General features: G+C 52.1%; 2 protein-coding genes across 10 annotated transcripts in view; both read left to right on the top strand.

The window, feature by feature from the left end:
• The window catches only part of NCAPD2 (non-SMC condensin I complex subunit D2), a 39,962-nt gene extending 23,185 nt beyond the window's left edge, over positions 1 to 16,777 (top strand). For 2 of the 7 annotated variants that reach the window (XM_033223085.1, XM_033223084.1), the window contains exons 15-33: positions 5,248 to 5,372; positions 6,378 to 6,617; positions 7,406 to 7,580; positions 7,838 to 7,922; positions 10,174 to 10,307; positions 10,661 to 10,793; positions 10,880 to 10,964; positions 11,041 to 11,208; positions 11,476 to 11,648; positions 12,359 to 12,470; positions 12,550 to 12,673; positions 12,755 to 12,910; positions 13,268 to 13,445; positions 13,535 to 13,629; positions 14,089 to 14,169; positions 14,350 to 14,533; positions 15,538 to 15,664; positions 15,768 to 15,923; positions 16,150 to 16,469. In XM_033223085.1, the coding sequence (XP_033078976.1) occupies positions 5,248 to 5,372; positions 6,378 to 6,617; positions 7,406 to 7,580; positions 7,838 to 7,922; positions 10,174 to 10,307; positions 10,661 to 10,793; positions 10,880 to 10,964; positions 11,041 to 11,208; positions 11,476 to 11,648; positions 12,359 to 12,470; positions 12,550 to 12,673; positions 12,755 to 12,910; positions 13,268 to 13,445; positions 13,535 to 13,629; positions 14,089 to 14,169; positions 14,350 to 14,533; positions 15,538 to 15,664; positions 15,768 to 15,923; positions 16,150 to 16,235 (2,617 nt within the window). In that variant the 3' untranslated portion in view covers positions 16,236 to 16,469. Of the gene's footprint in view, positions 1 to 5,247; positions 5,373 to 6,377; positions 6,618 to 7,405; positions 7,581 to 7,837; positions 7,923 to 10,173; positions 10,308 to 10,660; positions 10,794 to 10,879; positions 10,965 to 11,040; positions 11,209 to 11,475; positions 11,649 to 12,358; positions 12,471 to 12,549; positions 12,674 to 12,754; positions 12,911 to 13,267; positions 13,446 to 13,534; positions 13,630 to 14,088; positions 14,226 to 14,349; positions 14,534 to 15,383; positions 15,665 to 15,767; positions 15,924 to 16,149 lie in introns of those variants that run through there. The other 5 variants (XR_004440078.1, XM_033223086.1, XM_033223083.1 and 2 more) reach the window with 5 other exon arrangements.
• Positions 16,778 to 19,244: 2,467 nt separating this feature from the next.
• Positions 19,245 to 23,197, top strand: GAPDH (glyceraldehyde-3-phosphate dehydrogenase). Of its 3 annotated transcripts, none has more exons than XM_033223097.1 (9): positions 19,245 to 19,355; positions 19,638 to 19,683; positions 21,331 to 21,430; positions 21,512 to 21,618; positions 21,740 to 21,830; positions 21,921 to 22,036; positions 22,124 to 22,205; positions 22,410 to 22,822; positions 22,930 to 23,197. In XM_033223097.1, the coding sequence occupies exons 2-9, from the start codon at positions 19,655 to 19,657 to the stop codon at positions 22,997 to 22,999; spliced, it is 1,008 nt and encodes a 335-aa protein (XP_033078988.1). In that variant the 5' UTR covers positions 19,245 to 19,355; positions 19,638 to 19,654; the 3' UTR covers positions 23,000 to 23,197. The 3 variants fall into 3 exon arrangements, with proteins under 3 accessions (XP_033078988.1, XP_033078989.1, XP_033078987.1); XM_033223098.1 differs by having other exon boundaries at positions 22,410 to 22,826; positions 22,934 to 23,197; XM_033223096.1 differs by having other exon boundaries at positions 21,331 to 21,618.
• The last annotated feature ends 442 nt before the right edge of the window (positions 23,198 to 23,639 follow it).

Here is a 23,639-nt window from a genome sequence, read left to right as displayed (position 1 = left end):
TGTAGTCCCAGCTACTCGGGAGGCTGAGACAGGAGAATGGCGTGAACCCGGGAGGCGGAGCTTGCAGTGAGCTGAGAGCCGGCCACTGCACTCCAGCCCCGGCGGCAGAGCAAGACTCCGTCTCAAAAAAATAAATAAATAAATAAATAAATGTTTAAAGAAACGACGGAAACAATTAAATGTTAACAATATTGTAATTGAACACTAGTCCTCCTTCAATTGAAGAAGAGCACCTATAAATAAGTTCTAGTTGCATGATCTTGAATAAGTTGCTTAACTTTCTGGGCCTCAGTTTCATTATCTATAAAATAAGAAATTGATTAGATCTTATGATCTCTAAGGACTTTCTAATTCTAAATTTCATGAGCTAATAATATCAAACATGCTTAATACTACCTTAATCTTCAAACCTAGTATGAATCCTCATCTTAGAGAAAAGATTTCTCCTAGTGTTTTTGTGACTCTAGAACTTAACAACAAAAGCCTTTATAGCCGTCAACAAGTTGTTTTCTTTTCTTTCTTTTTTTTTGAAATGGAGTCTCACTCACTCTGTTGCCCAGGCTAGAGTACAGTGACACGATCTTGGTTCACTGCAACCTCTGCCTCCCAGGTTCAAGCAATTCTCGTGCCTCAGCCTCCCAAGTGGCGCGCGCCACCACACCTGGCTTATTTTTTTTATTTTTAGTGGAGACAGGGTTTCACCATGTTGGCCAGGCTGGTCTTGAACTCCTGACCTCAGGTGATCCACCCGTCTCAGCCTCCCAAAGTGCCGTGATTACAGGCGTGAGGCACTGCACTCAGCTGCCAACAAGTATTCTTTTTTTTTTTTTTTTTGAGACGGAGTCTGGCTCTATTGCTCGGGCTGGAGTGCAGTGGCCGGATCTCAGCTCACTGCAAGCTCCGCCTCCCGGGTTCACGCCATTCTCCTGCCTCAGCCTCCCGAGTAGCTGGGACTACAGACGCCCGCCACCTCGCCCAGCTAGTTTTTTGTATTTTTTAGTAGAGACGGGGTTTCACCGTGTTAGCCATGATGGTCTCGATCTCCTGACCTCGTGATCCGCCCGTCTCGGCCTCCCAAAGTGCTGGGATTACAGGCTTGAGCCACCGCGCCCGCCAACAAGTATTCTTAAACCTCAGCCACAAGTTACTTGGTATTTATTTACTTATTACTTAATTGGGCTGTTTTTAAAAGGCTGGAGAGTGGCTTGTTTGCCCTTTGAGTCCCTTATGTTTCTTTCGTGTCTCTCTTTTTTATTTTGCTAAAGCAAAAATAGAGACTATAGTTTTATAAGTGCATGTTCCACCAAGCATTCTAGTATTTTCTCCTGTCAATTAGAAGAGGATTGTTTGTTTTTTTTTTTTATTTTGAGACGGAGTCTCGCTCTGCCGCCCAGGCTGGAGCGCAGTGGCCGGATCTCAGCTCACTGCAAGCTCCGCCTCCCGGGTTCACGCCATTCTCCTGCCTCAGCCTCCCGAGTAGCTGGGACCACAGGCGCCCGCCACCTCGCCCGGCTAGTTTTTTGTATTTTTTAGTAGAGACGGGGTTTCACCGTGTTAGCCAGGATGGTCTCGATCTCCTGACCTTGTGATCCGCCCGCCTCGGCCTCCCAAAGTGCTGGGATTACAGGCTTGAGCCACCGCGCCTGGCCAGGATTGTTTGTTTTTGAGACAGAATCTCACTGTTGCCCAGGCTCTAGTACAGTAGCGCAATCACAGCTCACTGCAGCCTCTCACTATAGCCTCAACCTGCTGGAGCTCAAGCAATCTCCCACTTAGCCTCCTGAGTAGCCTGGCTAATACACATATATATATACACACACACTTTTTTTTTTTTTTTTTTTAAACCATTTCACTCTTGTTGCCCAGGCTGGAGTGTAATGGCGCGATCTCAGCTCACCGCAACCTCCGCCCCCCTGAGTTAAAGCGATTCTCCTGCTTCAGCCTCCCAAGTAGCTGGGATTACAGGCATGCACCACCACACCTGGCTAATTTTGTATTTTTAGTAGAGACGGGGTTTCTCTATGTTGGTCAGGCTGGTCTCGAACTCCCCACCTCAGGTGATCTGCCTGCCTCGGCCTCCCAAAGTGCTGGGATTACAGGCATGAACCACCGTGCCCAGCTAATTTTTATATTTTTGGTAGAGATGGGGTTTTGCCAAGTTGTGCAGGCTGGTCTCGAACTCCTGGGCCCAAGCAATCCGCCTGCCTCGGCCTCCTGAAGTGTCAGGATTACAGGCATGAGCCCCCCGGCCCAGCCTGAAGAAGGTTTCTTCTCATGTTAAAGATTTTGCCCTTCCTTCAGAAATCCTCAGCAGTAAATGCTGGAGCTTAAGTTCTTAATAACTAAGTTTTTTGCCTCACAACCAGCAGCTTTTCCTCTCTGCTTTTTATATTGTCTGCCTTAAGTTTGTATAACGTTTTATGGTTTCTTTACACAATTTTGGAGGTAGCTGATATTATCAGATTGTCTTTCCCATTTTGCAGATAAGGAGAAACAGAGATCAAGTTAGATAACTTGACCATCACAAACAGCTAAGTAAATAGCAGAGCTGGCCCCAAGTATTCAGATTACAAATCCAGAGTTGTATTGCTTCCAGTTACAAATTTAAACAGTCCAGGTGCGGTGGCTCATGCCTGTAATCCCAGCACTTTGGGAGGCCAAGGCGGGCGGATCACAAGGTCAGGAGATCGAGACCATCCTGCCCAACATGGTGAAACCTCATCTCTACTAAAAATACAATAATTAGCTGGGCGTGGTGGTGGGCGCCTGTAATCCCAGCTACTCAGGAGGCTGAGGCAGGAAAATCGTCTGAACTCAGGAGGCGGAGGTTGCAGTGAGCCGAGATCAATGCATTGCACTCCAGCCTGGGTCACAGGGCAAGACTCCATCTCAAAAAATAATAATAATAAAATAAATAAATAAATAAATAAACATACATTGGTACAAAACTTGCTTTTTCTTTTTTCTTTTCTTTTTTTTTTTTTTTTTTTTTTTTTTTTTTTTTTTTTTTTTTTTTTTTGAGACAGAGTCTCGCTCTGTCGCCCAGGCTGGAGTGCAGTGGCCAGATCTCAGCTCACCGCAAGCTCTGCCTCCCGGGTTCCCGCCATTCTCCTGCCTCAGCCTCCCGAGTAGCTGGGACTACAGGCGCCCGCCACCTCGCCCGGCTAGTTTTTTGTATTTTTTAGTAGAGACGGGGTTTCACCATGTTAGCCAGGATGGTCTCGATCTCCTGACCTCGTGATCCGCCCGTCTCGGCCTCCCAAAGTGCTGGGATTACAGGCTTGAGCCACCGCGCCCGGCCCTTTTCTTTTCTTTTTTTTTAATGGAGTCAGGGCCTCACTGTGTTGCCCAGGCTGAACTTGAACTTCTGGGTTGATGTGATCCTCCTACATTAGCCTCCCAAGTACTAACTGGGACTATAGGTACATGCCACCACACTTGGCTGAGAACAAAACTTTTGATTTTTTTTTTTTTTTTTTTTTTTTGAGACAAGGTTTCACTCTGTCACCTAGGTTGGAGAGCAGTGGCACAATCAGAGCTCATTGCAGCCTCCACCTCCCAGGCTCATGTGTTCCTCCCGCCTCAGCCTCCCGGGTAGCTAGGACTATAGGTGTGCGCCACAATGCCTGGCTAAGTTTTTTGTATTTGTTTTTTTTTTTTCGGTAGAAATGGGGTTTTGCCATGTTTCCCAGGCTGGTCTCGAACTCCTGGACTCAAGGGATATACCCACCTCGGCCTCTCAAAGTGCTGGGATTACAAGCGTGAGCCACCGTGCCTGACTTAAATGATTTTTAAGTTTTGTTAAAAGCGGAAACATATTTTAAAAAATAAGCGATTCTCCTGCCTCAGCCTCTCAAGTAGCTGGGATTACAGGTACACACCACCATGCCTGGCTTTTGCCAGCCTGGGCAACATGGCAAGAAGATGACATGTAGATAAGCAGTCAAACATGTATTCTTTTTTCCCCCTTTTACATGACTGATAGAATTCTGTACCCACTGATCTACCATCTTGTTTTTTTCACTTAACTATGTGTCTCAGTGGTTTTTAAAAATATTTATGGCTGGGCGCAGTGGCTCATGCCTGTAATCTCAGCTACTTGGGAGGCTGAGGCAGGAGAATTGCTTGAACCCAGGAGGCAGAGGTTGCAGTGAGCCGAGATTGCTCCACTACACTCCACCCTGGGTGACAGAGCAAGACTCCGTCTCAAAGAAAAAAAAAAAAGAAATTTATAGATGGCCGGGTGCAGTGGCTCACACTTGTAATCCCAGCACTTTGGGAGCCCAAGGCTGGTGGATCTCTTGCGGCCAGGAGTTTGAGGCCAGCCTGGCCAACATGGCGAAACCCCATCTCTACTAAAATTACAAAAATTGGCCAGGTGTGGTGGCACATACCTGTAATCCTAGCTATTTGGGGAGCTGAGGCATGAGAATCACTTGAACCTAGGAAGCAGAGGTTATAGTGAGCCAAGATCATGCCACTACACTTCAGCCTGGGTGACAGAACAATACTCTGTCTCTAAAAAAAAAAAAAAAAAAATATATATATATATATATATATACACACACATTTATACATAGTTTCCCACTCTCATCTTTTTTTGAGAGAGAGAGTGTCTCACTCTGTTGCCCATGCTGGAGTACAGTGGTATGATCACAACTCACTGCAGCTTTGATCTCCCAGGCTCCAGTGATCCTCCCACCTCAGCTCCCTCGAGTAGCTGAGCCCACAAGCACACACCATCACACCCGGCTAACTTTTTTCACTTGTTGTATAGATGGGTCTTCCTGTGCTGCCCAGACTGATCTCGAACTCCTGGGCTCACATGTCCCCATTATTTTTTATGACTACATAGAATCTTACTGTCTGGATGTGCCTGAATTAACTAATTATTGAAAGTTTATTGTTTCTAAACTTAGGAAAAGTTTTAAACAGGTGTTTGGAGTAGGTTTATGATTTTAAAACGTTACAAAGCCTTATTGGAGTTTTTTTGAAGACCGTAGTAGTGCCTTGCAGCTTCAGAAATAAGAAAAATGTTTGCAGATGAGCAGTCGGGGCAAAAAATAGGAAGTGTTTTGAGCCCTACCCCTTAGCAGGTGCTGTCACGACTTTTTAAGCATGTTAAGTGCTCCTTTTCTCTGGGCAGTAGGTCCAGGGACTTGATGGAATCGTGAGGTAAGCTCTCTTACGAAAGGCTGCAGTGACATTCTTCTGGGTGCTGACAGGCTGGTGTTCGTGTTCTTTCAGGCAGGCCATCAGTCTCACTCGAGAAGCCACAGGCCACTTCCAGGAGTCCGAACCCTTCAGTCATATAGACCCAGAGGAGTCAGAGGAGACCAGGCTCTTGAATATCTTAGGACTTATCTTCAAAGGTAATCATTTTCCTTCTTCAGCCAATAAATAACACATGTCAACTAGTATTTACTGAGCATTTACTTTATGCCATCATTGGCCTGGTTAACAGAACCTGGTGCTGAAGAGCCCAGAGATGAATTGGCATTGCCTTTGCTCTGGAATGGAAGCAGCCCATGGGCCTAAGATTGATAGTCACAGGGTGACTGTCCAGACCATAGAGGACTTTAGGTATAGTTTTTGAGAAATTAAGATATTTTAGAGTAAGTTCTAATTTCATATCTTCACATTGTGAAAAGAGATACCCAGGGCCAGATGTAGTGGCTTATGCCTGTAATCCTAGCACTTGGGGAGGGCAAGGCAGGAGGATTGCTTGAGCCCAGGAGTTCAAAATCAGCCTGAGCAACATGACAAGACCCCCATCTCTATAAGAGATACCAAAAAAAATTAGCCAGGTGTGATGGCATACACCTGTAGTCCCAGCTGCTCAGGAGGCTGAAGTGAGAGAATCACCTGAGCCCAGGGAAGTTGAGGCTGCAGTGAGCGGTGACCATGCCACTGCACAGCCTGGGCAACAGAGTGAGACCCCATCTCAAAAGAAAAAAAGAAGGAAAATAAATAAGTAGGCCAGGCGCCATGGCTCACGCCTGTAATCCCAGCACTTTGGGAGGCCGAGGTGGGCAGATCATGAGGTCAGGAGATCGAGACCATCCTGGCTAACACGGTGAAACCCCGTCTCTACTAAAAAGACAAAAAAGATTAGCCAGGCGTGGTGGTGGGCGCCTGTAGTCCCAGCTACTCGGGAGGCTGAGGCAGGAGAATGGCATGAACCTGGGAGGCGGAGCTTGCAGTGAGCCGAGATCCTGCCACTGCACTCCAGCCTGGGTGACAGAGCGAGACTCTGTCTCAAAAATAATAATAATAAAATAATAAATAAGTCAATATCCAGGAATGTTGACAGCTATTGGAGTCCCCTGTATCCCCTTGAACGAAAGAAACCATCCTGTACTTCTCTAACTCCTTAGGCCCAGCAGCTTCCACACAAGAAAAGAATCCCCAGGAGTCTGTAGGAAACATGGTCACAGGACAGACTGTCTGTAAAAATAAGCCCAGTGTGTTGGAGCCTGAGGAGTCCAGGGGAAGTGATGAACTGGTGAAGCAGGAGATGCTGGTGCAGTATCTGCAGGATGCCTACAGCTTCTCCCGGAAGATGACAGCGGCCATTGGCATTACCAGCAAGATGATGTATGAAAACACAACTACAGGTATGCCAGAGTCCCTTTCTGTAAGGACAGCCTTGGGGTTCTTTTGGATTTTAAAATTTTTTAAATTTTTATTAATAATAGATACGGGACCTTCCTTTGTTGCCCAGGCTGGTCTCCAACTCCTGGGCTCAGGCAATTCTTCTGCATCAGCCTGCCAAAGTGCTGGTATTACAGGTGTGAGCCACTGCACCCGGTCATGGATCTTGGAGTTCTTGTCTATATTTTATTGATACATCTATCTCCTCCTTTAAAAGGCAGGGGTTCTCGGTTGGGCGCAATGGCTTATGCCTGTAATCCCAACACATTGGGAGGCCAGAGCAGGAGGACAGGTTGAGGCCAGGCATTCGAGAGCAGCCTGGCAACATCGCAAGACCCCATTTCTACAAAGAAACAAAAATTAGCTGGGCTTGATGGTACACACTTGTAGTTCCAGGTACTCGGAAGCCTGGGCAGGAGGACTGCTTGAGCCCAGGAGTTTGAGGCTATAGTGAGCTGTGGTCATGCCACTGCACTCTAGCCAGAGCAACAGAATAAGAACCTGTGTCTTAAAAAAAGAAAGAAAAAAGGCAGGGGTTCTTGATTTCTATTTGCTTCCTCTAGACACTTACAGCTTATACATTTTAATGCATATAGTATTTCATGGCAAGGCATTACAGGAGGAGTCGACATTCTCAGGGAAAATGAGGAAGGCCTCCATTTGCATCTTGCTACATTCAGAAAGGTTCTGTCTTTAGGTATTGAGGGGGTTTTGTGAAGTAGATGGGTGACATTTGTACATGTTCTCTCAGTGGTGCAGGAGGTGATTGAATTCTTTGTGATGGTCTTCCAATTTGGGGTACCCCAGGCCCTGTTTGGGGTGCGCCGTATGCTGCCTCTCATCTGGTCTAAGGAGCCTGGTGTCCGGGAAGCTGTGCTTAATGCCTTCCGCCAACTCTACCTCAACCCCAAAGGGGACTCTGCCAGGTATATGGGGTACTTTTGCCTTTGCTGACTTTTCCAAGGTCAGCTTCTCACAGGACTTTCCTTGTCTCCTAAAGGAAGAGGTGCATTTCTCCCAAGGAGTTCCAGATCCATAGGCAGTCCATCATAATGGGGTTTAGGGTGGGGCTCGGTTTCCAGGGAGAGTAGTTATTTAACACTGGTGGGATAGCCCTAATCACTGTTGGCCAAGTTCAGCTTCCCAATCTTAAAATGACCGCTGATCTCTGCTGTTCCCACAGAGCCAAGGCCCAGGCTTTGATTCAGAATCTCTCTCTGCTGCTAGTGGATGCCTCGGTTGGGACCATTCAGTGTCTTGAGGAAATTGTAAGGCTTCCTGCTTTCTCTTTCTTTATTCATTCAACAAGTATTTTTGGGGTTTTTTGTTTTTTGTTTTGAAATGGAGTCTCACCCTATTGCCCAGGCTGGAGTGCAGTGGCGCAATCTCGGCTCACCGCAACCTCTGCCTCCCAGGTTCAAGCGATTCTCCTGCCTCAGCCTCCTGAGTAGCTGAGATTACAGGCATGTGCCACCATGCCCGGTTAATTTTTTGTGTCTTTAGTAGAGACAGGATTTCACCATGTTGGCTGGACTGGTCTTGAACCCTTGACCTCATGATCCACCCGCCTCAACCTCCCAAAGTGCTGGGATTACAGGTGTGAGCCAGCGCGCCTGTCAACAAGTATTATTGAGTTATTACTATGTATTTAGCAATTTACTTAGCCCCAGAAAGAAGTATAAGACTATTTGCTTTCATGTTCCCAACTTTAAAGGAACCAACAGTCTAGTTAGTAGTCAAAAACCACAGAACATTTTTAGAACAATGCAGTAGGTAGATAATAAAGTGCCAGAATAAGTCGTATAGGTAATGGTTGTCACAGCAATAACATAACAACATCACTTATATGGTATTTCATATATGACAGGCACTCACATGTTACAGTAACTTGTTTAATCCTCATGAAAGCCCAGTGAGGTAGTATTACCTGCATTTTACAATGAGAAATCTGAGGCATAGAGAAGTTACTGAACTTGGCTGGTTACAGTTAGTTAGTGGCAAAGTTTGAGATTCAAACTCGGGCAGTAAGAGCTCTAGAAAACATACTCTTAACTTCTGTGTTCTACTGAGGGGTACAGAGTAGGAAAGAGAGCGGTTTGGGGTAAGATGGTCAAGGAAGCTTCCTGAAGGTGGTAGGACTTAAGCTGGGTCTCGAAAGATGAGTAGGATTTAGAGAATCAGCAAGGAGGGAGGGCATTTCAAACAGAACCCAAGAAAAAGCACAGTTCACATTGTAGAACAAAGAAGATTGTGTTCTGGTTCAAATTATCTGGAAAAGGCCGGGCGCGGTGGCTCATGCCTGTAATCCCAGCACTTTGGGAGGCCGAGGTGGCAGATTACCTGAGGTCTGAGGTCAGGAGTTCGAGACCAGCCTGACCAGCATGGTGAAACCCCGTCTCTACTAAAAATACAACAAAATTAGCCAGGTGTGGTGGTGGGCACCTGTAGTCCCAGCTACTCGGGAGGCAAAGGCAGGAGAGTCACTTGAATCCAGGAGGTGGAGGTGGCAGTGAGCCGAGATCGCACCACTGCACTCCAGCCTGGGCGACAGAGGGAGGCTGTCTCAAAAAATAAAAATAAAAATTACCTGGAAAAGGTAAGAAAGTTGTGAATGTAGGTTGGAACTAAACTGTGAAAGTCCCTGAATGACTTCAGGAGTCTAGGACTTTAACTGTGCTAGCCAGGCAGCCAGCATTTGAGTGAGACCATTCTGCTTTGTAGCGTTTGTACTGTGGGCACAGAGAGTGGAGGTGGCACTGACCTCCAGCTCCCGCTGGGAAGAGTGCTCCTGCCAGCCACATTTTTCTCCTCACTGGGGAAAAGAAAAGAGCCTGGTGGTGGTGATTGGCCACGATGTCATAGGCCAGTTACTGGCAACAGCCCTACAAGAGGCAGGGGAGAGCAGCTACAAACTGGGGTGCAGCAGAAGTGGTGTGGGGAAGCAGAGGCTGAGACCAACCCATGGGACAGGAAAGCCGGTGGAGGCTGCTGCAGTGGGCAGTAACGAGGGGCTGGACTTGGGGATTGGAGAAATCACGACAGAATGGGCTTAATTGAAGACAAATTTTTAAAGGAAAAATAGTGACTGATTTGTAAACAAATTAGGTGACTGAAATTTTAAGCATATGTAACTGATAGAGTGTTGATACCACTGGCAAAATAAAAAGGCAAGGAAGGATGATGGCTTCCATGTTAGACATGTTGAGTTTGTGATAACGGCAAGAAAACCTGTTAGAAATCTCCAGACTTAGAACTATGGACCCACACGGAACCCAAAAGGTCAGTTTCGATATGTCACTTGAAGAAAATAGTTCTGCAGTCATGAGAGGACAAAAGTAGAGAATGGCAAGAGAAGTGCCTCTCAAACCCCTGCCTTACATTTTGAGCCTCCTCTTTCTTTTTCCTTTCCTAAATACTTCTTTTTTCTACTTCAGGTTCTCAATATCATCTTCAGAAAAGCAGACCAAAGATCAAGGAATTGTTCATTTTTGGCTTGAGCCCTTTTTCTTTTCTCCTTAGCTCTGTGAGTTTGTGCGGAACGATGAGTTGAAACCAGCAGTGACCCAGCTGCTATGGGAGCGGGCCACTGAGAAGGTCGCCTGCTGTCCTCTGGAGCGCTGTTCCTCTGTCATGCTTCTTGGCATGATGGCACGGTGAGGCTCAAATCCTCAGGCAAAGGGGTGGGAGAGCAAAGGAAGGTTCTGAGAAGGCTCCTTTTCCTTCAGTGACATTGTCACAGCGAGGCCCAGCCGAGCTCTGCTGTGAGTTGTAATGCCACCTAAATGGAAAAGAGAATAGTGAGCGTAGCAGCCCTCTTGCCTAGTAGAAGTAGTGGGATTCAGTAAAGCAACAGGACGCAAGGGGCTGGCCTTGCGCCAGAGCCTCGCTATAGTGTTCCAAGGCTCTAGACACCGCGTGGGCTGCCGGGACCTATCCCTGTTGGTCCTTTCTCCCCTGTTGAGTCCAGTCCATGACTGCCTTTCACTCTGTGCCTTCCTTCCCCTAGAGGAAAGCCAGAAATTGTGGGAAGCAATTTAGACACACTGGTGGGCATAGGGCTGGATGAGAAGCTTCCACAGGACTACAGGCTGGCCCAGCAGGTGTGCCATGCCATTGCCAACATCTCTGACAGGAGGAAGGTATGTGGGGGTGGTTCCAAACTAAGGAGAGTGGAGATCCTTGTGTCCACCATGTACACACACCCACGTTGTCTTGTTCTCCACAGCCTTCTCTGGGCAAACGTCACCCCCCCTTCCGGCTGCCTCAGGAACACAGGTTGTTTGAGCGACTGCGGGAGACGGTCACAAAAGGTGAGCTCTCGGGAAAGGCCTTGGGCAGATTTGGGCCCTTCGTTGCAGTGAACAACTTCTCCCTTCTCCCCTGCAGGCTTTGTCCACCCAGACCCACTGTGGATCCCATTCAAAGAGGTGGCAGTGACCCTCATTTACCAACTGGCAGAGGGCCCCGAGGTGATCTGTGCCCAGATATTGCAGGGCTGTGCAAAACAGGCCCTGGAGAAGCTAGAAGAGAAGAGAACCAGTCAGGAGGACCCGAGTAAGTGGGCAGGGGTTGACCCACCGCGGCAGCCAGCTTCTGTTTTCCCTGCAGGGCCAGGAGCCACTGCCACCACCGTCTGCAGCGACCCTTAGTGTACGCTGTCTCGTTTTGTCCAAGTTGAAGTTGGGCCAGTTCCCACCCCCAACTCTGACTTCACTAGTTCGAATAGCACGTGAGCAAGGGGAAGATCAGTAAAAATCAGATTCAGGTTTGATGGGACTTAAAAATGTCTCTTTGCCCGCCTTCCCTCTCCCTCTCCTCTAGAGGAGTCCCCCGCAATGCTCCCCACTTTCCTGTTGATGAACCTGCTGTCCCTGGCTGGGGATGTGGCTCTGCAGCAGCTGGTCCACTTGGAGCAGGCAGTGAGTGGAGAGCTCTGTCGGCGCCGAGTTCTCCGGGAAGAGCAGGAGCACAAGACCAAAGATCCCAAGGAGAAGGTGTGTGAATGTCCTCAGCCCTTCCCAGATTATCTCATTACCTCAGCTCAGAGCTGGGCTGATCCCCTTCCGGCAATCTGCTCCTCTGCTATTACATGAAGCGAAGAATTTCTGCGTCTCTGTGGCTACTACCCTAGGAAACGTTCGTGTGAACAATGATGAAACTGTCAGTGATCACCCAGGAAGGAAAGATTCAGGTCAATGCAGAGTGTGGAGTTAGACACCTCAGCATAAGATAGAGGCTTTTTGTCTGAGGCAGGGTTTGTTAGAACATGCACATACCCGCCCGCCTTTTCCATCAGCCTTCATTGCTGGCCTGGCCCGGGATGGGGCCTTGTGTTCTCTCCACTAGAGGCAGTGATGTCTTGCAGACAAATAAGACACAGAGCCTTGCAGCACTGGAGAAAAGTCTGACCTCTGTGACTTTGAACCATTGTCTGGCATGATATATCTGTTTACCATACATAGGAAACCATGTGTTCCATGAGGAAGAGGTGTAGAAACACACTTTGGCAACTTAAAAACAAATGGAGACCTCATTGTTTCCCTGTTTAATTCAGGAATCCTTTCTCTTTACAGACACATTTGACAATTCTCTAAATGGTTTTGTAGAATTTGCCCTTCCTCACATTGTTCATGCCAAATAAAGTATGGGCTGGAATCAGAAATGATGTCTGCGTGTCCATGATCCCCGCCTTCCTTCCCTTTAGAATACGAGCTCTGAGACCACCATGGAGGAGGAGCTGGGGCTGGCTGGGGCAACAGCAGATGACACAGAGGCAGAACTCATCCGCGGCATCTGCGAGATGGAACTGTTGGATGGTGAGAAAACTTGCTGCACTCGGCAGTTTCTTCCCAATTGAGAAAACCTGTCCCAAACCTGCACTTACTCTTCCAACAGGCAAACAGACACTGGCTGCCTTCGTTCCACTCTTGCTTAAAGTCTGCAACAACCCAGGCCTCTATAGCAACCCAGACCTCTCTGCAGCTGCTTCACTTGCCCTTGGCAAGTTCTGCATGATCAGGTAGGCCGTGGGGTTGGTACCACCTTCTCACGGAAGATGGGGATGAAGTGGCTTCCCTGATGATCCTCTTCTTGCTCCTAGTGCCACTTTCTGTGACTCCCAGCTTCGTCTTCTGTTCACCATGCTGGAAAAGTCTCCACTTCCCATTGTCCGGTCTAACCTCATGGTTGCCACTGGGGATCTGGCCATCCGCTTTCCCAATCTGGTGGACCCCTGGACTCCTCATCTGTATGCGCGGTAAGAGACCCCTCACAACGTGGTGGCAGTTCCCAAGAGCTCTGGAGTCTGTTCAGAGTCAGTGTGAGAATCCCCAGGGCTCTTCCCCTAGGCTTTGGCATCACTGCGAACATCTGCTTGATACTTGATACTTGATCTGTACAGGCCCCTGGCTAAGAGTCACCCCAGTGGGACTGACACTTCTGGTTAGAAGCTTCACCCCTTTTCCCCACTCCAGCTTTCAACTCTAGACAGCTTTCTGGCTGTTTCTGGAGTGGCAGAGCATGGGATGATCCATTCCGGCGGAGCGCCTTTTCTACCACGGTTAGGGTGTAGTCCAGAGGTCTCGGTCCCCATGACCCGCAATTCCATTCCTAGCCTCCGGGACCCTGCTCAGCAAGTGCGGAAAACAGCGGGGCTGGTGATGACCCACCTGATCCTCAAGGACATGGTGAAGGTGAAGGGGCAGGTGAGCGAGATGGCAGTGCTACTCATCGACCCCGAGCCTCAGATTGCTGCCCTGGCCAAGAACTTCTTCAGCGAGCTCTCCCACAAGGTGAGAGGCAGCGAGGCACTGAGGGCTTGCTGCAGAGTGAATATGTCGGTCACCTCATCTCCTTAACATGGCTCTCTCTTGTCTTACAGGGCAACGCAATCTATAATCTCCTTCCAGATATCATCAGCCGCCTGTCAGACCCCGAGCTGGGGGTGGAGGAAGAGCCTTTCCACACCATCATGAAGTATTGTTCCCTGGGCCCTGGGGCACATTTTCCACATAGCACAGGCTTAGGAATCAGACACACCTGTATTTCAATTCCACCTCGGCTACTTTTTAGCTGTACAGCCTTCAGCAATAACTTAGCCTCTTTGTGCCTATTTCCTCTTCCTCTGAGGCTGATGATACTTAACCCTTAGTTCTTGAAAATATTAAATAAGATAAAGTTCCTAACATGGTGGCAGGCATACAGTAGCACTCACTACTGAGCAGCTGTTCCTGTTAATGTCCCTTCACAGTGAAAATTCCTGAGGTGGGGGGTCCTTCTCTGCTGAATGGGACTCTGCTGAAGGGGAGGGGTGAGGCAGAGGCCCTGGCAGAGAATATCAGGGAAGATGGGGCTGGGGGAGGGTCCAAGGTTGGTCTTGGTGGATGGCAGAGCTGGCCCTGGGCCATCGCACATCCTCATCTCCCCTTCCTGCAGACAGCTCCTCTCCTATATCACCAAGGACAAGCAGACAGAGAGCCTGGTGGAAAAGCTGTGTCAACGGTTCCGCACAGCCCGGTATCTGCCCTCCCTGAGGGTTCTTTGTACTGAGCAGGGCCCTGCAGGGGAGAAAGGTCCATCCCCCACCCCTTCCCTGCTGGCACCACGGCATCCCTGGGACTGGGAAGGCTGATGGGGAAGGTTGAGCCTTTACTGGCTGGATCTCGCAGTTCCTCACAAAGCCCTTCCTGTCTGCAGAACTGAGCGGCAGCAGCGAGACCTGGCCTACTGTGTGTCACAGCTGCCCCTCACAGAGCGAGGCCTCCGCAAGATGCTTGACAATTTTGACTGTTTTGGAGACAAACTGTCAGATGAGTCCATCTTCAGTGCTTTTCTGTCAGTTGTGGGCAAGCTGCGACGTTGGGCCAAGCCTGAGAGCAAGGTGAGCAGTGCGGGACAGGATCCGGGCTGGCTGAGACATCTGTCGACCCTGGGCAGCCTCCAGCTCTTACAGTCACGTTCCCGTCCTCCTTATCCCCAGCTTGGTTGCAACCAAATTGCCAGAGTGACCCAAGACCAGATCTTTCTCCAGTTCTTTTTTTTTGAGACGGAGTCTTGCTCTGCCGCCCAGGCTGGAGTGCAGTGGCCGGATCTCAGCTCACTGCAAGCTCCGCCTCCTGGGTTCCCGCCATTCTCCTGCCTCAGCCTCCCAAGTAGCTGGGACTACAGGCGCCCGCCACCTCGCCCGGCTAGTTTTTTGTATTTTTTAGTAGAGACGGGGTTTCACCGTATTAGCCAGGATGGTCTCGATCTCCTGACCTCGTGATCCGCCCGTCTCGGCCTCCCAAAGTGCTGGGATTACAGGCTTGAGCCACCGCGCCCGGCCAGTTCTTTTTTTATTACTCCAAAAACACAACCAAAGCAGCGTCTCATCCAATTGTTTGTTTTAGTTTTTCTTTCTTTTTCAGAGCAGTTTTAGGTTCAAAGCAAAATTGAGCAGAAAGTACAGGGAGTCCCCATCTACCCCTTGCTCCTACACATCACAGCCTTCCCCACCGTCAACACCCTGCACCAGGGAGGTACATTGGTTACGCTGAACCTACATTGACACCTCACCTCCCAGAGTCATGGTTTACACTGGGGTTCGCTGTACGTAATGACACGTCCCCACCATTGCAGTATCCTACAGAAGAGCTTCACTGCCCTCCAAATCCCCTGCACTCCACCTGGTTATCCCTCTGTCCTCACAACCCCCGATCGTTTTACTGTTGCCACCGCTTTGTCTTTTCCAGAATGTATCACTGGACCCATCCAGCATGGAGCCTTCTCAGCTTGCCTTCTTCGTAATGTGCATTTAAGGCCCTCCATGTCTTCCATGGCCTTGTTTCTTTTTAATCAGAAGTAACTGTTTTCAGGCCTGCTCTTCATCGCCTTTTCTCCCTCCAGGCTGTAATAGATGAATTTGAGCAGAAGCTTCGGGCCTGTCATACCAGAGGTTTGGATGGAATCGACGAGCTTGCGATTGGCCAAGCAGGTAGCCAGAGAGCCCCACCCGCCAAGAAACCCTCCACTGGTGCGTGAGGCAGGCTGTACTGGCGAGACCAGACTGGGCCTTCCCCTCCTGCAGTGGTTTGTCTCTTCTTCTTTTTTAAATCACATTTTCCTGCCTTTTCTAGTTTCTAGGCACCAACCTCTGGCTTCTACAGCCTCAGACAATGACTTTGTCACACCAGAGCCCCGCCGTACTACCCGTCGGCATCCAAACACCCAGCAGCGAGCTTCCAAAAAGAAACCCAAAGTTGTCTTCTCAAGCGATGAGTCCAGTGAGGAAGGTATGATGCTCCCGCCTGTCCCCGGTCCAGAAGGCACGCAGCTAGGGTGCGGAGGGCTGGTTTCCACAGGACCCGCTGTGGGGGCCTGAGTGTAGATGCTCTGTCCCGTACAGCCTGGATTTTATTTCTGCAGTGTGGTGTGGGATTGTCCCACTTGTTGTCTGATACCTATTTTTCACCATCTTTATGACTCAGCTTTTTCTTATTCCTCTAATTCTTTGCATAGATCTTTCAGCAGAGATGACAGAAGACGAGACACCCAAGAAAACAACCCCCATTCTCAGAGCATCGGCTCGCAAGCGCAGACCCTAGGAAGCGCGCTCCTGTCTTCCCAGTGCAGGGGTCTTGTAGGGTGACCTGGAATTCGAATTGTTTCCCTTGTAAAATATTTGTCTGTCTTTAAAAAAAAAAAAAACAAAGAACACTCGCCGGGTGCAGTGACTCACGCCTGTAATCCCAGCACTTTGGGACACCGAAGCAGGTGAATCACTTGAGGTCGGGAGTTCAAGCCTGACCAACGTGGAGAAACCCTGTCTCTACTAAAAATAAAAAATTAGCCAGGCGTGATGGCGGGCACCTGTAATCCCAGCTACTCGGGAGGGTGAGGCAGGAGAATCGCTTGAACCCGGGAGGCAGAGGTTGCAGTGAGCTGAGATCACCCTACTGCACTCCAGCCTGGGCAACAAGAGTGAAACTCCGTCTCAAAAAAAAAAAAAATACATACACAGTCTTTAAAATGCAAGGCCTTTCTCTTAAATTAGCCTAATTGAACTGCATTGAGCTGCTTTCACTTTGGAATATGTTTGCCAGTCTCCTTGTTTTCTAATGAATAAATGTTTTTATATACTTTTAGACATTTTTTCCTAAGCTTATCTTTGTTTCATCTTTCACATTAGCCCAGATTCACGCAGCAGAGAGAGGGTTATCAGTGCAGAGAGAGATGAGTGAGCCCAGAGAACTAGGGCCTGTCCCAGGGTGGCAGATGAGCTTCCTGCCCCGTCACTGCCACCTTTCCCCTCTCCACCTCCGGACCCTGCACAGTGACCAGCCAGCCTCTGGGGAGAATTATGCAGTGCCTCGGCTCCAGATCAGCGCTTCTGAACGGGGGCAATTTTGTCTGCCAGAGGACATTGGACAACACCTGGGGCCTTTTCTGTTGTCACAGCCTGTGGGGGAAGAATGCTACCAGCATTGGTGGGAGGAGGCCAGGGATGTTGCTAAACATCCTACAGTGCACAGGGCAGCCCCTCAACAAAGAATTACACAGCCCAAAATGTCAATAGTGTCACCGTTGAGAAAACCTGCTCTAGACCAAGGGTTGCTCTCCTCTCTGTGCCTCACCCCACCCCCACTCGTGTTCCCTAATCCCATCTCCAAAGGCTGGCAGCAGACTGGGCCAGGCTGGTGGCAGGTCAGGTCATGATCCCCTCCAGCTCTGCAGGAGACAACGTCTGTCTCCCGCATTCCTCACTGTTCCCAGGTCTGCAGGGGGCGCGGGCTATGCTGCAGGCCGGCTGCTCCTGAAGCCTGCCCACCCCTCTCCAGCTCCTCAAGTCTTCTCTGCTGAGTCACCTTAGAACCGGAGGCTGTGAGCTGGCTGTCGTGACCACACTGGTGCCTCGGCTGTCATGACAACAGCACACTACGTCAGTAGTGCTCGCTGGGCACTGAGCTCCCTCTTTGCAGGGAGAAGACAGTAATGAAAAATGACATGAGACAGAGGGGAAGATGGCGCCCCCAAATCACGCTTGGGTGGTGCAGGAGCATGGAGGTGCTCTTAACGCTCTGGATGGGAAAGGGTTAATGGTCCTGGATGCAGGAATAGCTGAGTCAGAGGTGGGGCTTCCTCCACTCCCCCACCCCACCCTTCCACCATTAAGGACCCTCTTGCCTTGCTCTTGCTACTCTGCTCTGGGTGGTCATTGTGAAAAGCCCGCACCAACCATGCCAATGGCAGCCAGACGAGGACACAGCCGGGTTCTGGGTCTCAGGAGGAAAGGCAATCCCAGAAAGGCAGGGACGAGGACTGGAGTCCTGTGGGTGTCTTTTAAGCAAAGATTATCACCAGGCGGGCTAAACTTAGCAAACGGCTTTTAGCTAGAAGGGCAGGGGGCTGGTGTCAGGTTATGCTGGGCCAGCAAAGAGGCCCAGGATCCCCCTCCCATGCACCTGCTGATGGGCCAGGGCCACCCCACCCCCTTCCTTCCAAGTGTTCAGCACGCTCGCATCCCACACTCACAAACCTGGCCCTCTGCCCTCCTACTAGAGAAATGGATACCCTGTGGGAAGGGGCAGGGGGCCTGTTCCCACCATGTGCCCAAGACCTCTTTTCCCACTTTTTCCCTCTTCTTGACTCACCCTGCCCTCAATATCCCCCAGCGAAGCCAGTGAAGGGGAGTCCCTGGCTCCTGGCTCGCCTGCACGTCCCAGGGCGGGGAGGGACTTCCGCCCTCACGTCCCGCTCTTCGCCCCGGGCTGGATGGAGTGAAAGGCGCACTGTCTCTCACCCTAGGCAGCACAGCCCACGGGTCTCCAGGAGTGACTTTGTGGGAGGCCTCTGGGCCCCCACCAGCCATCCTGTCCTCCGCCTGGGGCCCCAGCCCGGGGAGAGCCGCTGGCGCACACAGGGCCTGGACTGTCTGCCCTAATCATCAGGTCCAGGCTACAAGGCTGCAGGACATCGTGACCTTCCGTGCAGAAATTTCCCCCTCAAGCCGCCTCCCGAGCCTCCTTCCTCTCCAGGCCCCCACTGCCCAGTGCCCAGCCCAGGCCTCGGTCCCAGAGAGGCCAGGAGCCAGGAGATGGGGAGGGGGAAGTGGGGGCTGGGAAGGGCCCACGGGCCCCTCCTAGCCCTTTGCCTCAGCTATTCCGGCGTCACTACCGCAGAGCCTCGAGGAGAAGTTCCCCAACTTTCCCGCCTCTCAGCCTTTGAAAGAAAGGGGAGGGGGCAGGCCGCGTGCAGCCGCGAGACATGCAGGGCTCCGGCTCCAATTTCCCATCTCAGTCGCTCCCAAAGTCCTGTTTCATCCGTGCGTGTAACGGCCCCCGTCCTTGACTCCCTAGTCTCCTGCTGCCCACACTCCAGTCCTGGGAACCAGCACCGATCACCTTCCCATCGGGCCAGTCTCAGACCCTTCCCCCCTCCGTCGGGGCCCACACGCTTGATGCGTGCCCAGTTGAACTAGGCGGCTGCGGAAAAAAAAAAAAAAGAGCAGGGAGAAAGCAGGGCCCGGCTACTCGGGGTTTTACGGGCGCACGTAGCTCAGGCCTCAAGTCCTTGGGCTGGGACTGGCTGAGCCCGGCGGGAGGCGGGGTCAGAGTCACCGCCTGCCGCCTCGCCCCCCGGTTTCTATAAATTGAGCCCGCAGCCTCCCCCTGCGCTCTCTGCTCCTCCTGTTCGAGAGTCAGCCGCATCTTCTTTTGCATCGCCAGGTGAAGACGGGCGGAGAGGAGCCCGGGAGGCTAGGGACGGGGCTGAAGGCCGCAGGGGCGGGCGCGGGCCGGACGGGTTCGCGCCGCTGCGGGGTGGGCATGGGCGCGGGCGCGAGCTCGGGCCCGGGCCCGGGCCTAGCGGCCTCCGCATTGCAGGGGCGGGCGGAGGACGTGATGCGGCGCGGGCTGGGCATGGAGGCTGGTGGGGGGGAGGGGAGGGGAGGAGAGGCGTGGGTGTCGACCGGGACCACTAGGCGCTCACCGTTCTCTCTCTCCGCGCAGCGCATCCCTGAGACACCATGGGGAAGGTGAAGGTCGGAGTCAACGGGTGAGTTCGTGGGTGGCTGGGGTGCCCTGGGCCGCCCACGAACTGCGTCCACGAGCCTTGCAGGCTCCGGGTCTTTGCTGTCGTATCGGGGTAGGGTAGCTGTGCCCGGCAAGGAGAGCTCAAGGTCAGCGCTCGGACCTGGCGGAGCCCCGCACCCAGGCTGTGGCGCCCGGTGCAGCTCCGCTCTTGCGGCGCCATCTCCCCGGAGCCTTCCTTCCCTAGTCCCCAGGAACAGGAGGTCCCTCCTCCCGCCCGAGATCCCATCCGACCCGGACCCCTAGCTGGGCACGCTTTCTTTCCTTTCGCGCTCTGCGAGGTCACGTGTCGCAGAGGAGCCCCTCCCCCATGGCCCCCGGCACCGCAGGCCGGGGGGTGCTCGTGCGCAGCGGGTGCATCCCCGTCCGGAGGCTGCGCCTGCGGCAGAGCGGCCGCCATGTTGCAACCGGGAAGGAAATGAATGGCCAACGTTAGGAAACCCTGCCGGTGACTAACCCTGCGCCCCTGCCTCGGTGGGTGGAGTCGCGTGCGGCGGGGAAGTCAGGTGGAGCGAGGCTTCCCGGCCCCTGCTCTCAAGTCGGCCCCTGAGCTGCAAGCCCGATTTCCCCTCGGGTGATGCTTTTTCTAGATAATTCTCTGGTAAATCAAAGAAGTGGGTTTATGGCGTCCTCCTGTGTCCCCTCCCTCCAGAGGTGTGGTGGCTGTGGCTTGGTGCCAAGCCGGGGGGAGCTGAGTCACCGGTAGTTGGAAAAGGACATTTCCACCGCAAAATGGCCCCTCTGGCGGTGGCCCCTTCCTGCAGCGGCGCCTCACCTCATGGCTCCCCTCTTTCCCTGCCAGCCTAGCGTTGACCCGACCCCAAAGGCCAGGCTGTAAATGTCACCGGGAGGATTGGGTGTCTGGGAGCCTCGGGAAACCTGCCCTTCTCCCCATTCCGTCTTCCAGAAACCAGATCTCCCACCGCACCCTGGTCTGAGGATAAATATAGCTGCTGACCTTTCTGTAACTGGGGGCCTGGGCTTGGGCTGTCTCCCATCCCTTCTCCCCACACACATACACACACCTGTGCTCACTCCTGATTTCTGGAAAAGAGCTGGGAAAGGACAGGAAGCTTGCAAATTAAAGCCCTGGGACTAGGGGGTTAAAAAACAACTCCCCCCGCCCCGGCCCAATCTCTGTCCCTTTCGTAGGAGGGACTTAGAGAAGGGGTGGGCTTGCCCTGTCCAATTAATTTCTGACCTTTACTCCTGCCCTTTGAGTTTGGTGATGCTGAGTGTCCAAGTCTTCTTAAAAGGTGCAGTTTGAAGCTGAGCCAGGCAGCAGCAAGCATTCCTGGGGTGGCATAGGGTGCTGAATGCCACGTGCAAAGCTTGTGCCCAGACTGTGGGTGGCAGTGCCCCACATGGCCGCTTCTCCTGGAAAGGGCTTCCTATGACTGGGGGTGTTAGGCAGCAGTGGAGCCTTCAGTTGCAGCCATGCCGTAAAGCCAGGCCAGCCTGGCAGGGGAGCTTAAGGGAGATACAGTTCGACCTCTTGGGCCCTCCTGGGGGTAAGGAGATGCTGCATTCGCCCTCTTCATGGGGAGGTGTCCTAGGGCAGCTCCCATACTGTGGAGAAGCCTCCCCTCATGCCTTCTTCCTTGTCTCTTAGATTTGGTCGTATTGGGCGCCTGGTCACCAGGGCTGCTTTTAACTCTGGTAAAGTGGATATTGTTGCCATCAATGACCCCTTCATTGATCTCAACTACATGGTGAGTGCTGCCCCAAAGCTGGTGTGGGACGAGCCACCTGGCTGCCAGGCAGTCCCTTCACACCCTCACGTATTCCCGCAGGTTTACATGTTCCAGTATGATTCCACCCATGGCAAGTTCCATGGCACTGTGAAGGCTGAGAACGGGAAGCTTGTCATCAATGGAAGCCCCATCACCATCTTCCAGGAGTGAGTGGAAGGCAGTGGGAGAAATGTGCTGTGGGGGCAGCCAGGGTGGTGTGGCTCCCCTGGGTACGTGGTAACCTGGTGTCCCTCAACATGTCCTGTCCCTGTCTCTCCCACCCCACAGGCGAGATCCCTCCAAAATCAAGTGGGGCGATGCTGGCGCTGAGTACGTCGTGGAGTCCACTGGCGTCTTCACCACCACGGAGAAGGCTGGGGTGAGTGCAGGAGGGCCCGCGGTAGGGGAAGCTGGCTGAGCCCTGCAGAGGCAGAACCCGGGTTTATAACTGTCTACTTCTCTGCTGTAGGCTCATTTGCAGGGGGGAGCCAAAAGAGTCATCATCTCTGCCCCCTCTGCTGACGCCCCCATGTTCGTCATGGGTGTGAACCATGAGAAGTACGACAACAGCCTCAAGATCGTCAGGTGAGGAAGGCAGGGCCAGGGGAGAAGTGGCCAGCCTGGCACCCTGTGGACACGCTCCCCTGATTTGCACCCCCTCTTTGTTTGCAGCAACGCCTCCTGCACCACCAACTGCTTAGCACCCCTGGCCAAGGTCATCCATGACAACTTTGGTATCGTGGAAGGACTCATGGTATGAGAGCTGGGGAATGGGACTGAGGCTCCTGCCTTTCTCATCCAGGACTGGCTCCTCCTCCCTGCCAGGGCTGCATGCAACCCTGGGGGTTGGGGGTTCTGGGGACTTGCTCTCCCATAATTTCTTTTCAAGGTAGGGAGGGAGGTAGAGGGGTGGTGATGTGGGGAGCACTCTGCAGGGCCTCACTCCCTCCTTTTCCAGACCACAGTCCATGCCATCACTGCCACCCAGAAGACTGTGGATGGCCCCTCCGGGAAACTGTGGCGTGATGGCCGTGGTGCTCTCCAGAACATCATCCCTGCCTCTACTGGCGCTGCCAAGGCTGTGGGCAAGGTCATCCCTGAGCTGAACGGGAAGCTCACTGGCATGGCCTTCCGTGTCCCCACTGCCAACGTGTCAGTGGTGGACCTGACCTGCCGTCTGGAAAAACCTGCCAAATATGATGACATCAAGAAGGTGGTGAAGCAGGCGTCGGAGGGCCCCCTCAAGGGCATCCTGGGCTACACTGAGCACCAGGTGGTCTCCTCCGACTTCAACAGCGACACCCACTCTTCCACCTTCGACGCTGGGGCTGGCATTGCCCTCAACGACCACTTTGTCAAGCTCATTTCCTGGTATGTGGCTGGGGCCAGAGACAGGCTCTTAAAAAGTGGGGCAGAGTCTGGCGCCCTCTGGTGACTGGCTCAGAAAAAGGGCCCTAACGACTCTTTTCATCTTCTAGGTATGACAACGAATTTGGCTACAGCAACAGGGTGGTGGACCTCATGGCCCACATGGCCTCCAAGGAGTAAGACCCCTGGACCACCAGCCCCAGCGAGAGCACAAGAGGAAGAGAGAGGCCCTCACTGCTGGGGAGTCCCTGCCACACTCAGTCCCCCGCCACACTGAATCTCCCCTCACAGTTTCCATGTAGACCCCTTGAAGGGGGGAGGGGCCTAGGGAGCCCCACCTTGTCGTGTACCATCAATAAAATCCCCTGTGCTCAGCCAGTTCTTTGTCCTGTCTTATCCTAGGGTCTAGGGCAGAGGGAAGGGAAGCTGGGCTGTGTCAAGGTGAGACATTCTTGCTGGGAGGGACCTGGTACGTTCCCCTCAGATGGAGGGCAGGGCCTCCAAACAGCCTTGCTTACCTAAATTTGCTTCTGCTCAGACTGAGTGCTACAGAAAGCTAGCACCACTACTTCAGAGAACAAGGCCTTTTCCTGTCCTTGCTCTAGTCCTAGGCCATCTGCTGTTGGCCAAACTTAGAAGAAGCTATTCTAGGGGCAGCCCCAGGGAGGGTGACTGGTGGAGGAAGTCGGGGTTCACGCTGGGCTGTTCACTGGTTCGTAGACCTCAGCCTGGAGCTGAGCTGCAGCGGGTAATTCCAGCTTGGCCTCCCCAGCTGTGAGGTCTTGAGCAAGGACTCTTGCTTGCTGTGCCCGCCTGTCTT

The sequence above is a fragment of the Trachypithecus francoisi genome, unplaced genomic scaffold (genome assembly GCF_009764315.1).
Source record: "Trachypithecus francoisi isolate TF-2019V2 unplaced genomic scaffold, Tfra_2.0 Lachesis_group11, whole genome shotgun sequence".
NCBI lineage: Eukaryota > Metazoa > Chordata > Mammalia > Primates > Cercopithecidae > Trachypithecus > Trachypithecus francoisi.
This window is presented reverse-complemented; position numbering and strand designations above follow the sequence as displayed.

What these genes read in the sequence shown, in the direction of transcription:
- GAPDH (XM_033223096.1), top strand. Translation starts at nt 19,655, where the DNA reads ATGGGGAAGGTGAAGGTCGGAGTCAACGG. An exon ending in CCCATCACCATCTTCCAGGA is followed by an intron (nt 21,619 to 21,739) that starts GTGAGTGGAAGG and finishes CCCACCCCACAG; the next exon opens with GCGAGATCCCTCCAAAATCA. An exon ending in TTTGTCAAGCTCATTTCCTG is followed by an intron (nt 22,823 to 22,929) that starts GTATGTGGCTGG and finishes TTCATCTTCTAG; the next exon opens with GTATGACAACGAATTTGGCT.